Source organism: Nanorana parkeri, unplaced genomic scaffold, assembly GCF_000935625.1.
Source record: "Nanorana parkeri isolate BGI_ZX_2015 unplaced genomic scaffold, ASM93562v1 scaffold296, whole genome shotgun sequence".
Taxonomy (NCBI): Eukaryota; Metazoa; Chordata; class Amphibia; order Anura; family Dicroglossidae; genus Nanorana; species Nanorana parkeri.
The window spans coordinates 75,956-91,681 of NW_017306564.1; the positions used below are offsets into that span (position 1 = coordinate 75,956).

At 41.9% G+C, this 15,726-nt stretch overlaps 1 protein-coding gene across 1 annotated transcript in view; it reads right to left on the reverse strand.

The window, feature by feature from the left end:
- Positions 1 to 15,726, reverse strand: part of KIF25 (kinesin family member 25) — a 64,397-nt gene that overhangs the window by 3,000 nt on the left and 45,671 nt on the right. The window contains exons 4-8 of the mRNA XM_018557696.1: positions 13,187 to 13,324; positions 8,869 to 9,042; positions 6,155 to 6,297; positions 5,199 to 5,276; positions 1,549 to 1,704 (exon numbers count right to left, since the gene is read on the reverse strand). Coding sequence (XP_018413198.1) covers positions 1,549 to 1,704; positions 5,199 to 5,276; positions 6,155 to 6,297; positions 8,869 to 9,042; positions 13,187 to 13,324 — 689 coding nt within the window. The remainder of the gene's footprint in view (positions 1 to 1,548; positions 1,705 to 5,198; positions 5,277 to 6,154; positions 6,298 to 8,868; positions 9,043 to 13,186; positions 13,325 to 15,726) is intronic.

A 15,726-nucleotide genomic window follows, 5' to 3' on the forward strand; every position in this document is an offset into this window, starting at 1 on the left:
CCCCTAGGGGCCTTGCCCTAGGAGGACTGTGTGTGATGCAGAGCAAATGGCCTGGGCCTCAGCACATGGCAGGTGCTGAGGGGCCTGGAGGCCTAAGGATACACTGATACTTCACTGGGCCCATACACGTGGCAGGTGTTGGGTGCCTTGTTCTAAGAAGATACTCTCATTTAACTGGAGTGGTCCTTGGCAGTTGCGGATGCTGAGGGCACAGAAGTTCCAGATCCTAAAGAGGAAAATACCTGATGGAAGCTGGGCCATAGGAGGAGTACGTTTGTTGAGGGGTACCGCAGAGGAGCTGGTGCGAGCGTCCGTCTGGGTCCCACAAGGGAGATCCCACACCCTATTCCAGGTATCTGTTCACAGTACTACTACTACTACTATTGGTCCCTGGGACCAGATCGCAGTGATTTCAGCCTTAGCGGTTGCTAGGGGAGAAAGCTGTCCTCAGAAGATTCCAAGGGCATCCTACAGACCCTAAACCCTCTCTCTCCTATTGATGTTGCAAATAAATACCCTAAAAAGACCCTAAGACTCAAGCCGTTCTGTCCGTGAGTGTCGGTGTGCTGTTGCTGATCAAAGGGGACCGGTAGCTGGAACCAACAGGTAGGAGAACCTATTTCAATATTCAGCGGCTCCTTCGGGGGTGAGCGCTACAATACCATATACTGTATATGTGCAAGAGAGGAAAGGTGCAAGGTATGATGTGCAGGAATTTTTAAGGGTATGTTGGCTGCCAATATGTGCAGGGGATGAAAAGTGCTGGACAGTATGGAAGTGGGTTGTATGTGCAGGAGATGAGTGCATAGGACAGTAAGAGCAGTGGGCAGTATGAGCAGGATAAAAGTGCCAGAGACTGTAATAGTGAGCTGTATACCAAAGTATGACAGCAGGCAGTATGTATAGGGGAAGAGTTATGATAGTAGGCAGTGAATGCAGGAGAAATTTGCCAGAGGTAATGACAGTGGGCAGTATAAGCAGAAACACATACCAGAGTATGACAGCAGCAGGTAATATGTGCAGAAGGTGGATTCAGACATAATTGATAAAAGATTGTCTGTACCAGGGTGTGGGGACCTGTCAGCATTGCAGGGAAAATAAACTCTGGTTAACTGAAAGTATGCATGTGAGCTTTCCTCTTACATTTATTCGTGGTGGCCAAATGTATCAGAAGCCAAATGTAGAATTAAATTTCACACAGGGGAAAGGACTAAACGCCCTCTTGCACTGCAAACAAAAAAAGAATCATGCCCTGTCCAGTGAACAGGAAAATGGCTGAAACCATTCTATGCACTGAGAACTCACTGGCAGAAAAAAATAGCTATTATTATAGTGTATATAGGAATTATATGGTATAGTTATCACTCAATTAGTATTTTTTTTATCACACAGTTACATTTTCTAAGCTGTTTCTGGTAGATGAGTTCTTCTATTACAATATTTTTCTATCCACCATGAACTTGGCCAATCAAGATGTTTTCAGAATGCCTATATTTTCTCAACATCTTCTGCGTTGATATCACATATTATACAAGGAAATGCACTTACCAATAGAATCCTGTAGCAAGTGTGTAAGTTTGCTGTTACGATAAGGAATGTGAGCGCGATGCTCTGCTAGGGCTCCCAGTACATCTGACAGAGCAGACAAGCTTCGATTAATAAAAGAAGCCTCTCTCAAGGCTGCTCCCTGTACACCAGACAGGCCTAGTAAAATATAAAAAAATATTCAGATACTCAGATTCAGATCTAAACTATACCCTACTCCAGGTGTAGGCAACCTTGTCACTCCAGCTGTTGTGAAACTACCAATCCCTTCATGCCTCTACCTCTGGGAGTGATGCCTGTGGCTGTCTAAGTCTTGCAATGTTTCATGGGAGTTGTAGTTTCACCACAGCTGCAGGGGTGAAGGTTGCCCACCCCTGGAGTGGTTGCCCAACTCTATCCAACTATTTTGTAAAAAGAAGAATATGGTTAAACCTAGAGGTGCACCGAAATGAACATTTCAAAACCAAAACAAAACTGAAATAAAAATAGACATATTGTGCAAAAAATAGAAATAAAAACAAATCTACAATAAAAATAGTTTGGGGTAGGAAGTTTATTAGGGCTGATTACAGTTAACTTACGGTCAATAAGGGGTTAAATAGGAACTCATTTTATGGGGGGGGGGGGAACTTTTTTTTTGTACTTGTAGGGTTGTCTTAAAGCGACATTAAACCTTCAGGTTTTTTTTTAATTTTCTTCTATATGGTGGCAAGACTTGCTATAAAAAAACGATTATTTTTTTAAAATGTTAATTTACCCGTTCTCTAGTGGTATCCAGACTGCCAGCGCCACTCCCCTGTACGGGTGCCTCCAACAGGTAGCCGACTACTATGAAAGGACCCATATGTGCACGGTCACGTCCATGCCCGCACCTAGCTGTGTGGGTCCATAGACACACATGGTGTGCGGTCGGCCACAGCCCCATCCTTGCAGTCGCAGCTTGACTGAAGGCAGAAGAAGCCTATGGCTCCTCTGCCCTCAGGACCCTCCCCTGGAACCAGTAAGTTTGGGGAAACGTCTTGGTCACTCGGAGGAGACGAGCGGCTGTAGGTAAGTGTGGGGGAGACGGGAATGTTAGGAAAGTGTTGGGTGTTTTTTGCCTTAATGGAAAGAATGCATTAGGGCAAAAAAACAAACCAGATTTCAGGATGGCCGAGCGGTAGGTATAATGGAGCCGGTGTCATCCTGTCAGTTTCCGGATGACAGCGGCTCTGTGCGTGGCCGAACGGGGTTCGATAATTATCATTGATATTTATCGATCCCCCTGTGCAGAGCAAACACCGGAGTGATCGTCTGATCACGCCGGTGTTTGTAAATAACTGGGGACAGTTATGAATGAACAGGTTGTGATTTACATCACTTCCTAGTCATTCATAAATTTATTAATGGGGACTAGCACTGACTACAGAGGCTCCTCCCCATTCATAAACTAATGATACTAAAATATTTTGACTGTCATCAGTTTCTGAATGAATGAGAAGCCTCTGTACTGAGTGCTTCCCATTCATTGAGTGCTGGGGCTGCAGAAAAAGAAATTGAGGACTCAATTTCTTTTTACATTTCAAAAGGGAAATGTCAGGGGTCTGTTTAGACCCCAGATATTTCACCGTAGCCCTCCCAATAGTAAAAATAAATAAATAGAATTAAAAAATCAATAAAATGTTTAAAAAAAAATTATTTAAAAAAAACACAACCCCTCCCTCACCCCACACACATAATATATACGTGCACCATATTGTGGTGTACGCCATACACATGCGTTGCAGTGCATTGTTAGAACACATTGCAGTGCATGTTTTTTTTTTTAAAGAAAACATTAATTTAACTGTGGCAGCGCATGGCAAAGCTTTGTGACGCATTGCCATGCGTTGTGATCTCGTGTGTTGCAATTAAATATATGCCTGTATCATTTTATCACAACACAAACACCAACACAGCGTAAAAACTATTTTTTACATAAGTCGCCTTATTTACAGTTTTGCGTACCTTAATTTTTTTTACCTTTTTGCAAAAAGGCGCAATTACAAATTTTCTAATATTTGTTATTTATTAACTCAATACAGTTTTATCTTTTAGATTTAGTCAGAAAATATTTTTTTTTGTGCACGGATACTGATTTTGGTGTGTTTTATCAATTAAATTGTGTATTTTTATCGGTTTAATATTAATTTGAGAAACATTTGCGCACTTATCGCAGGACCTACAAATTTAGTAGCACCATCTTTTTATTCTACCGGGCCTGTGCTTTCAGAAAATATATGGTTTGGGGGGTCCTTTACAAACGCTAGCAACGCAGAAATTAAAAATCAAATCAATGGGAAAAATTGCCGCTCCAGGCAGGGATCTGTGACTCTGTGGGGATAAAAAAAAATATCCGGCGGGGGGGATGGGCTTTGGGGACGGATGGATGAGCGAGCGTCGGGTGGTGGGGAGAAGCCGCAAGTTTCGGGATGGCCGAGCGGTGAGGAGAACGGAGAGGCGGTGAGGAGAACGTTTTCATCCTGTCAGTTTCCGGATGACAGCGGCTCTGTGCGTGGCGGAACAGAGGATCGATAAATATCATTGATATTTACCGATATTTACCTGTTTGTAAATAACTGGGTACACGTAGGGTGTTATTCACACAGCTGCCGGAGGCAGCCGTGTGAATAACCGACCCGAAGTGAAGTGAGCCGAAAGCTGTTCGGCTATTCACTTCAGGCTTGTACGGCTGATTTCAGCCATATACCGACTGAAATCAGCCGTACATCGGCTTGCTGCGGCTGGGTTTGGGTCGGGCGAACATGCTGAGCATGTTCGGCCGACCCGAAGTGCAGAAGGAGTTCGACTCATCTGATCCAACATCTGGATCGGCTGAGCCGAACCTCCTGCAGGCTACTCGCTGCTGTTCTGCCTATTCTCATAGGACCCGAACAGCAGTGAGTGAATATCCGAATGCTGCTCGGCTATTCTGCTCGGTACCTCTGTGGTACCAAGCAGGATAAAAAAAGGAGAAAAGGAGAATATGATTGGGCGGAGCTAGCAGTGACAGCTAGCCCCGCCGAAATGTTTTCTATTGGCCGGGACCAGCTGTCATTACAATGAGAGCTTGTCGGAGCCGGCGGTGATATCAAAGCCGGCTCCGACAAGCTCTCATGACAGTCCAGTGTCCCCTGGTTACTAGGTAACCAGGAGATGCTGAACTGTGATTACACACTGAGAACCTGGCGGAGCCGCCTTGATATCACAGCTGCTCCGCGGGGTTATCAGTGTAATGACAGATCAGCGTCCGTGGTTACCTGGTAACCAGGGGTTGCTGATCTGTCTCTGCAGCTGTGAGATGACGGCTGGCTTCTGAACAGTGTTTAGAAGCCCCATTTTACACAGCAGTAGCTGCATCCCCAGTTGTGATAGAGAACAAGTTCCAACTGTGATTTTTACAGCTGATATTTATCAGAAAGGGCAAGTAGGGGGACTCAGTGTGGTAGAGGGACAGGACATGTGTACATTGATGAGATTTTTTTAAATGTGTATATTGCACACCCATGGTGTTGTGGCTAGGTTTCCTTTTATGATAAATTTAATTTGACTGAAACATGATGCACGTGGGTTCCATTTCATACAGAAATATAATATTTGCCTTACATTCTAATTTACAGATTTATACCACATACCTACACATTCACTTCCAGCTAAGTCAACCAACTGCAGTTTTGTTTTGACTGATTTATGTTTTCCACTGTCAAATGGGTCTACAAAAAGAAAACATTAATAAAGACCAAATAGGAGTGATGTATTTAATTGTAGACATTGTAAATTGCTGCAATTGTTGAATCTTCTTTTCTTGTTGGTAGAATACCCGTAAAGCTCACGAGAAAGCCCAACGTTACAGTGTTACTTCTACTAAGGTGTTACTTCTATTTTGTTGTTTTTAAAACCAAAGTCCAGTTAAGAAGGGCAGTTTTAAATGCGTTCATTTACTGTATCTTAAACCACCCACAGATGTATGAGGCTTATTGGAAATGCATGCAGGATGATGTAGGTGGCCCTCAAACCTGGCAGTTGGCCTCTGTAAATTAGATCAGACCTAAAACCAGTCCTGATTGTTATTGCTCACCCTGTTTAATCAAGCAATGGCCTTCCACCTTGCCTATGTTAGTGAATATGTCTTTTTTCTTTACTATTTTGAATTATTTGAGGACACCCTGTATGATATTTATTCATAAAAATATTTATATAAGTGAATATAAATGACAAATCATTTGTTTTTAAAGTTGTATAGTTTCCCTTTTCTGCATGCCAAAGTAGGTCCAGACTCTGCACACCAGATTTTTCTTATGTGTAATGTTTATTTCTAATCAAATGTGTAGTAAATTGGAACAAGCGTGAGGTCATACCCTAGGTAAGTGCGCTGAGGGTCTCACAACACATTTGTGATGTCTAAAGATTATATTACATTAAATTTATCAAATAGTGGTCTGTTGAAAAATACATATTTGAGGTCTCATAATTGACTCCTGGGGCACCATAATACCTGGAGTCTTGACATAAAAAGGTTGTACACCTCTTAATCAGGTTTATATGAGGTACTAATGCAGGCACTTGTGAACTGTATATATAACTGACTCACCAAATGCAGCACTGGTTGTCACAGTCAGGGTGACAACTAAATGGGAACGAGAAGAATTTGCATGAATTAGGGTTGAATGTTTAACTCTTAACTGTAAACCTTTTTTCACCAAATCCAGAACATCTTCAATGTATGTAGCATGTCTGTAGAACAATAAAACAATATCAGTTTAGGCTTTTTAGGTTATTTAAACTGATTTTAAAAAACTGAAGAAAAATAATGAGGTATGCAGCAAGTGTGCATTTGTTTTGTATTGGCTCTAACCTTCAGGACATTTAATGGCAGCCATCAGTTTGTTTTATCCCTGCCATGACGTATGCTGTGGACTAAATTCCCAAATCTCAGATATTTACATAAAGAAGGATAGATTTAGACAAAAATAAAACATATATTCAAATATCTCTTTTGTTAAAAAAGCACAAGTTTTAATGTCTACAGTTGGAGGATGATAATGATGATATAAAGATGCCGTGCAATAGCATTTGATATAGTTCACCACCATCTTTGTTGAATAATTTTGCCACTTTGCGGTGAACACATCTCCCCTTCATTCTCTGCTCATACAGCTCTCTATGATATTTTACCTCAACAGAGACAATCAGGAAGTGATCATGAACTGCTGGGCTTATGTATTACAAAGCTATGTATGCTCTACTAATACTATAAAAAGCCTCCTGCATTTAAATACTTATATTATAAATAAAAATTATAGACAAGAATTGAATGAAAATAATGTAATAGACATGTTGTAACCTTGTGAACACTCTACATATGTAGGGTTGCCACCTGTCCAGGATTCACCCGGACAGTTCGGGTTTTGAATGCTGTGTCCGAGTTTTATGGCAGCAGAAACCCGGACACCAGTTGTGAGGCAGGAAGGGGCATCCAAAATTAAGATAGGGGCTACTGCTCCACCACTGAAAATAGCCTCAACTGTGATATTTACATATGAATGGGCGGCGCTATTTGCACATGAATAAGCCGTGTTTCATTGTCCCAAAAAAATGTCCGCTCGTTGGTAGAGTGTTCGGGTTTGGCTTGAAGAAAAGGTGGCAACCCTATACATATGTCAAATAAAATTGATCAATAACATATTCCCTTTAAGTCCCAATTCACACCTAGATGGTTTTGGAACGTGCTTCAAACGCGCATAATAATATGCACTTAAAATGCGCTCTTTAAAATGCGATTTTTTAACATGAGCTTCTTTTCTGCATTTGTCACTTTGTACAGAAAGCCATTGAATCAATTAGGATGCGGGGCAAATGCACAAAGAAAATGCACACAAACCCATGCAATGCGCGAATGGGGACTAAAAGTTTTCAGTTCCTGGTATATCATTGCTATCGTTTTTATCATGGAACTAGTATTCAGGACACAAGGTCAAACCTTCAGAATTTTCTGTCTGCATTGTTGTTCCAGGCCAGTGATTTACTATATGGTGATAACGTGATCAGGATAAATGCTCTGGAATCTGCACCTTAAAAAAAAAAGTCTGCAATGGCAGCTTCCTCCCAGGATCCTTTGCCATGCAAATCTTTACACAATCACATTCTACAGTTTTAAAATGTGTTCAGAAAACTATTTTAAAAATGGAGTGAGAGAGTGATGTATTTCCCTCAATAGCGTTTGAACAATTAATGTTTTGTTATGTGCTCCCATTTACACAGCATATCTAACAATAATAAAAGTAAATATTTCTTATCTTTTAGATATCTCTATTTAGCAGGCCTTTGCATGCTCTTATCTCAGTTTCAGTAACAGTAAACTGTGAATATGCTAATAGAAAGACTGAGTGTCTCCTCATCAGCATGCAATAATTTCAAGGCATCAGCCCTTTGTAAGGAGAGACAGCCCTGCTCATCTGGTTTACAAGTGATAATAAAATCTGCCAGCACCATACAGACAAGGTTAATTATTTGAAATTATTTTAGTCCTAAAATTTGCAGAGAGAGCATCTAAAAAAGGTAAGCTGCAATATTTTGTTTTTCAAAAACATTTTTTATTATTTATGCAATAAAAAACGACATTTTACATATAGAGGTATACATCCGAACAGCATACAATGATATTAAGCAGTCTTTAAAGACACTATATAATATCAAGATTGCCGTAGGTGATCTATATCCAAAACTAAAGTAAAACTAAAGCAAAAACACAAACAAACAGAACCCATACATAGCAAAGTACTGTGGGATGTGGTAAAGTATATGTGCTACTGTGGGACTCCATAGTGCAATCTCATCAATGCTAAATAGAGAATCAAATAGCATTAAGGAGTTGTCCCCCTTTTGTTATGGGGAAGCATAGGGAGAAATGTCTTATTTCCCTGGTCACCTTCCAAAGACCACAAAGGATGGTAGACGTACGTGTTACGGGGCTCCCAGACTTGTCAGACCAAAACAAACATTGAATTGGAAGGGAGATAAGAATGTTTCTTGTTCAGAGGGTGTATAATTTTAGGGTGCAAATTTTATAAACGGTAACTATCTGGTAAGAAATGTTTCAATTTTATTACACTTTTCCAAGTGAATTTCTGACAATATTTTTTTAAAAGTTATGCTATGAGATTGGGAACATGTAACAAATATAGAGTAAGTGTTATCCCAATTTGGCTGTAAAAGTGGAAATACATGTTTAGCTAAAAGAAACTTCCTAAATCAAGCCTCTCACTCATAGAGTAAACTTTAGAAGAACTGGGAAGGAAAACTTACTTATATGTCAGTGAAGCCACATCACTCTTCCCATCTTTACCAGTCACAATATCGCGCTTTAAGCATAGATTTGCATGACCGTCATATGCTAGAAGATCGTAAATCTCATTATTATATACTTCAAGTATGGAGACTTCCACAGAATGGCTTCCTTCTGGCTTTTCCAAAATGAGTCTAGGATTAGTTGAGAGGTTTTGAGAATATAAAAGGTGGAAAGTCAAAATATTTACAAATAAAGCGCCTTTATGCAATAGATTAGAAGACCACATCATACTTCAAAACATATACCCTATTTTATTGGTAAATTTATTTTTATGGGTGTTCGTGTTGTGCTTCTGTTTTAGGCCATCCAGGGCCACTGTGCAAGGAGAGGGGCACATGGCAGTGACAAAGTAAGGATGTGGGGCTACATTAAAGAGTCTGCCACTGCTTTTGTCCCTCGCTCTTTTCAGGCTGCTTGCACATAGGACAGCAGGTGTCTACTAGCATGGTCATAACGGCGGATCGCATGTATATTAACGGGCATCGCTGCCCGTTTTTAAATTCCGGCCATTTCCCAGTGGCGCGCGCAAGGGGGCGTGTCTGAGCGGACATCTAGAGACGCCCGCTCAGATTGAGAGAGCTCCTGGCCGGCCGTTTTTTTACTACGGCCGGCCCGGAGGCAGTTAAATGTGATTTGTTTGTTTTTTATTACTTTTGTCTGTACATGCATAAATTACTACATTTATTTGTTATTTACCTGTATTATGTCTTATTTTCGATTACTGTTTTATTATTGCAAATAGATACCTTTGCTGTCTGTCTCTGTTACTACACGGACTATTTTATGGTACCAATAGATAAGAAATAACAATCTGTTACAATTTTAAGTGGTTGCTGACAGACATCCACTGCTGGCAAATCTAGGGTAGCAGTGGTTATTGAAGAATAGTGGGTAGGATTGTGTTTTTTCATAGAGGATAAACTGGAAAATCACCTGGCCACAGCTTTACATCATTTGACTAAGGCAGGCTTTTAATACGGATATGTAGATTACATGGTTCAGGATTCAATCTGGATCACTTCTGTTTGCCTGTACCCTGATATCTTCAAATGAAAATCCCTTGACATGTATTGCAGTTTCATTATTCAGGTCATGAAAATGTAGTCACTTATAGGTTCAGCAATCTATAAACAGGATCCCCTGCAGAGTTTGTAAATTTGCCCACTTACAAAGAAATGAAAGGTCTATGATTTTTATCATAGGTGTATTTTAAATGATAGAGACCGAATATGAACCAAACATCCAGAAAAAACACATGATACGAATGTTATAAATTTATGTTGCTGTTCAGTTGATCCCCGAGCAAAACATGACTTAGTACTTGGTGGAGAAACCCTTGTAGGCAAGCACAGAGGTAAGACGTTTTTTGTAGTTGGTTACCAGGTTTACACACATCTCAGGAGGGATTTTGGTCCACTCTTCTTTACAGATCTTCTCTAAATCCATTTCTTGGCTGTCACTTGGCAACTCGAAGTTTCAGCTCCCTCCATAAATTTTCTATAGGATTAAGGTCTGGAGATTGGCTAGGCTACTCCATGACCTTAATGTGGTTCTTCTTGAGCCACTGCTTTGTTGCCTTGGCGGTAAGTTTTGGGTCATGCTGAAAGACCCATCCACGACCCATCTTCAATGTTCTGGCTGAGAGAAGGAGGTTCTCATCCAAGATTTTACAATACATGGTCCCGTCCATTGACCCCTCAATTCGGCAAAGTCGGCCTGTACCTTTAGCAGAGAAACAGCCCCAAAGCATAATGTTTCCAACTCGGTGCTTGACTGTAGGGATGGTGTTCTTTGGGTCATGGTCAGCATTTTTCTTCCACCAAACACGGCAAGTCAAGTTAATGCCAAAGAGCTCACTTTTGGTCTCATCTGACCGCAGCACTTTCTCCCAATCCTTCTCTGAATCATTTAGATGTTCATTGGCAAACTTCAAACGGGCCTGTACATGTGCCTTCTTGAGGAGGGGGACCTTGCGGGTGCTGCAGGATCTCAATCCATGGTTGTGTATTGTGTTACCAATGGTTTGGTGACTGTGCTCCTCCCGTGTAGTTCTAAGCTGATCCCTCACTTTTCTCATGATCATCCTTACCCCATGTCAGGAAGCAGGGGGTGTTGCTCCTGCTCGGGGGCCACGGGTTTCCCCTCAGCTTGGCAGAACTCCTGGTGCCCCGGGTTGCGGGTACGCATGCGCGAGTCGCACGGCGGGTGTGCATGCGCGGTACGCAGGCTGCGCACGCATCCCCGGGGGCACGCGTGTTGCACTCCTGCGCCATTAGGCATCAGGTGTGAGCCTTGCTGGGGGAGGTTCCCTGTACACACCTTCCATCTCTTTCGCCTGCCATTGGTTCCCGAGGAAGGAAGCCTCCTGGTTGCCTCGGTAACCGGGGGGTGGTCCTAACTCCCCTGGCTATAAAAACCTGGCCTGAGCTCTGGCTTATTGCTGAGTTATTCCACCTCATGGTGTGACATACGAAGCTCCCCTCCTATGTGCCTTGCTGCCTGTTTCCTGAACCCTCTGCTGACCTCCCGTGTACCGACCTTGGACCGCCTATCGTTTCTGACCCTCTGCTGCCTGCCTCGACCTCGGATTACCCTCGACTACCTCTTTGGATTGCCCCCTGGTTACCTTGCCTCCGGACCCTTCCGGCTGCTTCCTGCCAGCGGGTTCCCCCTGTGCTGCTCGCCCGTGGACGCACCTGATAACCCATGAGGCGAAATCTTGCATGGAGCTCTAGACAAAGGGCGATTGATGGTTATTTTGCATTCCTTCCATTTGCGAATAATCACTCCAACAGTTGTTTCCTTCTCACCAAGCTTCTTGCTGATAGTCTTGTAGCCCATTCCAGCCTTGTGCAATTCTACAATCTTGTCACTAACTTACTTTGACAGTTCTTTGGTCTTGCCCATGGTGGTGAGGTTTGAATGGAAGAAAGAGATTCTGTGGACCAGTGTCTTTTATATGCATATAGTTGTCGCTAGGAGCACCTACTTAAATTGACAAGACTAATCTGTGTACCACAGAGCCAGTCTGTGGGAGCCAGAATTATTGTTGGTTGGTAGGGAATCAAATACTTATTTTCCTCTGAGAACTGCAACTCAATTTATATTTTTATCATGTGTTTTTTCTGGATTTTTGGTTGATATTCTGTCTCTATCATTTAAAATACACCTATGATAAAATTATAGACCTTTCTTTTCTTTGTAAGTGGGCAAACTTACAAAATCTGTAGGGGATCAAATAATTATTTTCCTCAAAATATATATATTTCCTGGGGCATCATGGCAGCACACAACGGGTTAATGCTCCGCCCCTTAACCCTATAGGACAAGTCAATTATAAGATTAGGCTCCCCACCGCCCCCGGTATTCTTTTTTCTGTCCGCGCCATGGACGAGTCTACTACTTTTTTTCCCTTACCTGGCCGTTGCTGCGGCTTCCCATACAGTGTCAGGTCTCCCCTGCTGTGACGCCTCTGCCTTTCATGCCTTTAAACAAGGTATACAGGCGGCGGGACCCGCTCTGCAGCCTGGGTCTAACATCGGGGGCTCCATTGAGCCTTACTTCTCGGAATTTCGGCAGCCGGACCTGGTCTCTCTCCCATCCCTCCTGTCCTCCATTGCTGTTTCTCGCGGCCACCTCCGAGGAAGACTTTATTTCCCCAGTGGGATCTTTCTTTAGTCCTTTCAACACTGTCATCTGTACCGTTCCATCCGAATGCTACCTCTACTGTGTGGAATTTGACCCTTAAACCCATTTTTCTGGTCGCTATCATGTCAGCGAAACGCGTGTCAGAGCTACAGGCGCTATCCTGCAGAGATCCCTACTGAGTGTTTTTCCAAGAAAGAGTTGTGCTCAGACCTTCTCCAAGCTTCTTGCCAAAAGTGTCAACTCCCTTTCACATGGACCAGGAGCTGGCGCTTCCTTCCTTCCAGGATGAGGAAGGCAATCCACATGCGCTGGACCTCAAGGACGCTCTTAGCTCCTACATAGCGGCCACCGCTTCCTTCAGGAAGCATGACTGTCTCTTCATCGTTCCAAAGGGCCTGCGGAGAGGCCAAGCAGCCTCGGCAAAAACCATAGCCTCGTACCTGGTGAAGGCCATCCGGAAAGCCTATTCGACGAGAGGCCTTCCAGTTCCAGCGGAAATCCGGGCTCACTCCACTAGAGGTGTTGCAGCATCCTGGGCAGCTTTCTCCAGAGTCTCGGCAGAGACCGTGTGCAAGGACAGCTACATGGTCCTCCAGTCACGCCTTAGTGAACCACTACCGATTTTACCTAAATAGCTCTTCTGCTGCTCTTGGGATAATTCCAAGTTCTGTGTGGTTTTCACTTTCACTGTCAGAATGGGGTCCCATCATCGTGTAGGTTTTTCCACTCCCAGTTTGTCCATATGCCATAATGCAAACATTGTAGCTAAAATAATTAATTGAAAGCATATTGTAGTTAAATCTATGTCACACATCAGACAGGAGACTAAACAATGATCATAAACCTATCCAACATTTTCAACTACCACTAAAAGAATGCCTGTCGTGAGGGAAATTCATGGGCTGCCATTGCTGCAGTTCTTTTGTAATGATAGTTGCCTGGTTGACTTTGGCTTTACTGACCTGGACGTGTGAAAGTTAGAACTCCTGTTGGTGATGCAAATTAAATGAACAATCCAAAAAGTTAGAATACCCTTTAAAAAGCAAGGGCAAGGGACTGTCAACCTTAGACATGTAAGCTGCAGAAACATTTGGTTCGGTTATTTCGTTATTTTGGGATTCGGATCTGAAATTCAATTCGGTTCGAATTTTGGATTCGGACAAAATCAGAATTTTTGTTAGTTTCGGATGAGTTTACGAATATTCATTGTGGATACCACAGAAAACCATATACGGATATTAATACTAAAGCTCAATCTCCCGAACTCCCGAATGCCATTCAGGTCTGGGAGCCTCAGCTTTAGTAATATATACACTTCCTAGTATTGGGATTTTGGATTTTGGCCAAATCTTTGGGGTCTGATAGCTGTCATAGTTATATTATATTGTCTTTTTACTTTGTTGACTTAGGGATTTTTCTTGTTGTCGTACAAGGATTTCTATCCTGTTACTACCCCTATCATCTTGGGGGTTTGGTCCTTACCTGCTACTCCTGCTGCTCTGGGTTGATCCGGTTGGATACACACAAGCTACCTTCTTGTTCAGTAGGTGACATCATTGCTAATTTACTACCATCAATGAATTTGAGTGGATATGTTTCCCAATTGGGTATATTCATTGACTTTTTGGTCATTTAGATTTCCTCCATCTCCTGAGGAAGCGCTGTGAGCGTGAAACACGTCGAGAGCACCAACTGCTCCTCTACCATCACCAGAAGAGGCTGCAGTGATATACATGATTTTGAGAACATTCCTCTTTGATTGTACTTATCATGTAATTTGTGATTCATTGTGTTTGTATCATGATATGCTGGAGTATTTGTCATTGTACTGAAAAATTGACTACTCCATCACCATCTCTAAGGGGGTTTTTCTGTATGAGTTATATATTCTCATGAATTGTTCAATTATGTTGTATATGATCAATATGCCTCAATTATTATATAGTGGAGGGGTTTTATTGGATGTATTTTGGATGATGTTAGCATGCATACATAATTTTTTAATGGTTTTTAAATTTTTGTATAAAATAAATTATTATTAGTATTATTAAAAAGCATGTTGTAATCTCTTGAATCTGTCACCTGGTGCCTTAACCCTTTCGCTGCCAAGCCCTCCAGAAAATTTTTCAAATCAACTGGCCAAGCCATTTTTGCAATTTTTTACTATTGATTTGATTTTCAACTGCTGGGTTGCTAGCGTTTGTGAAAGACCCCCCCAAACCTTATATTTTCTGAAAGAGCAGGCCCGGTAGAATCAAAAGATGGTGATACTAAATTTGTAGGCCCTGCGATAATTGCACAAATGTTTCTCAAATTAATATTAAACCGATAGAAATACACAATTCAATTGTTAAAATACACCAAAATCAGTATCCGTGCACAAAAATATATATTTTCTGACTAAATCTAAAAGATAAAACTGTATTGAGTTAATAAATAACAAATATTAGCAAATTTGTAATTGCGCCTTTTTGCGAATAGGTAAAAAAATGAAGGTATGCAAAACTGTAAATAATCGACTTATGTAAAAAATTGTTTTGGTGTTTGTGTTGTGATAAAATGATACAGGTGTATATTTAATTGCAACACAAGGTATCACAACGCACGGCAATGCGTCACAAAGCTTTGCCATGCGCTGCCACAGTTAATTTAATTTTTTTTAAAGAAAAAAATAAATAAATAAGATCATGCACTGTGATGCGTTCTAACAACGCACTGCAGCGCATGTGCATGGTGTGCACCAAAATATGTGTGTGTTATGTGGGGGGAGGGAGGGGTTGTGCTTTTTTTTATTAGTTTTTTTTACACATTTTTTTTATTATTTGTATTTTTTTTAAATTTTCTATTTATTTTTTAATTATTTTTTGTACTGTTGGGGGGCTGCAGTGAAATATTTGACATGAGCTTATAGTAGAACTGTAAATGCCAGGTCCATACGGCATACTGAGCTGGCCAGCCAGACGCACTGTTGTACCTCCGTATGCTGTACGTCCTTGGCATCGAAAGGGTTAAATGCCCTATTGTTTTCTATTAATGTATGCAGGGCTGGCCTTTGGGGTATTCGAGCTGTGCGGCCGCAGAGGGCGCCGTGGCAACAAGGGCGCCAGGCGGCCGACACAGCTCGTTCTCGGGGCAGCTACAGCCTGCGGCTTCTCTCCTCCTCACCT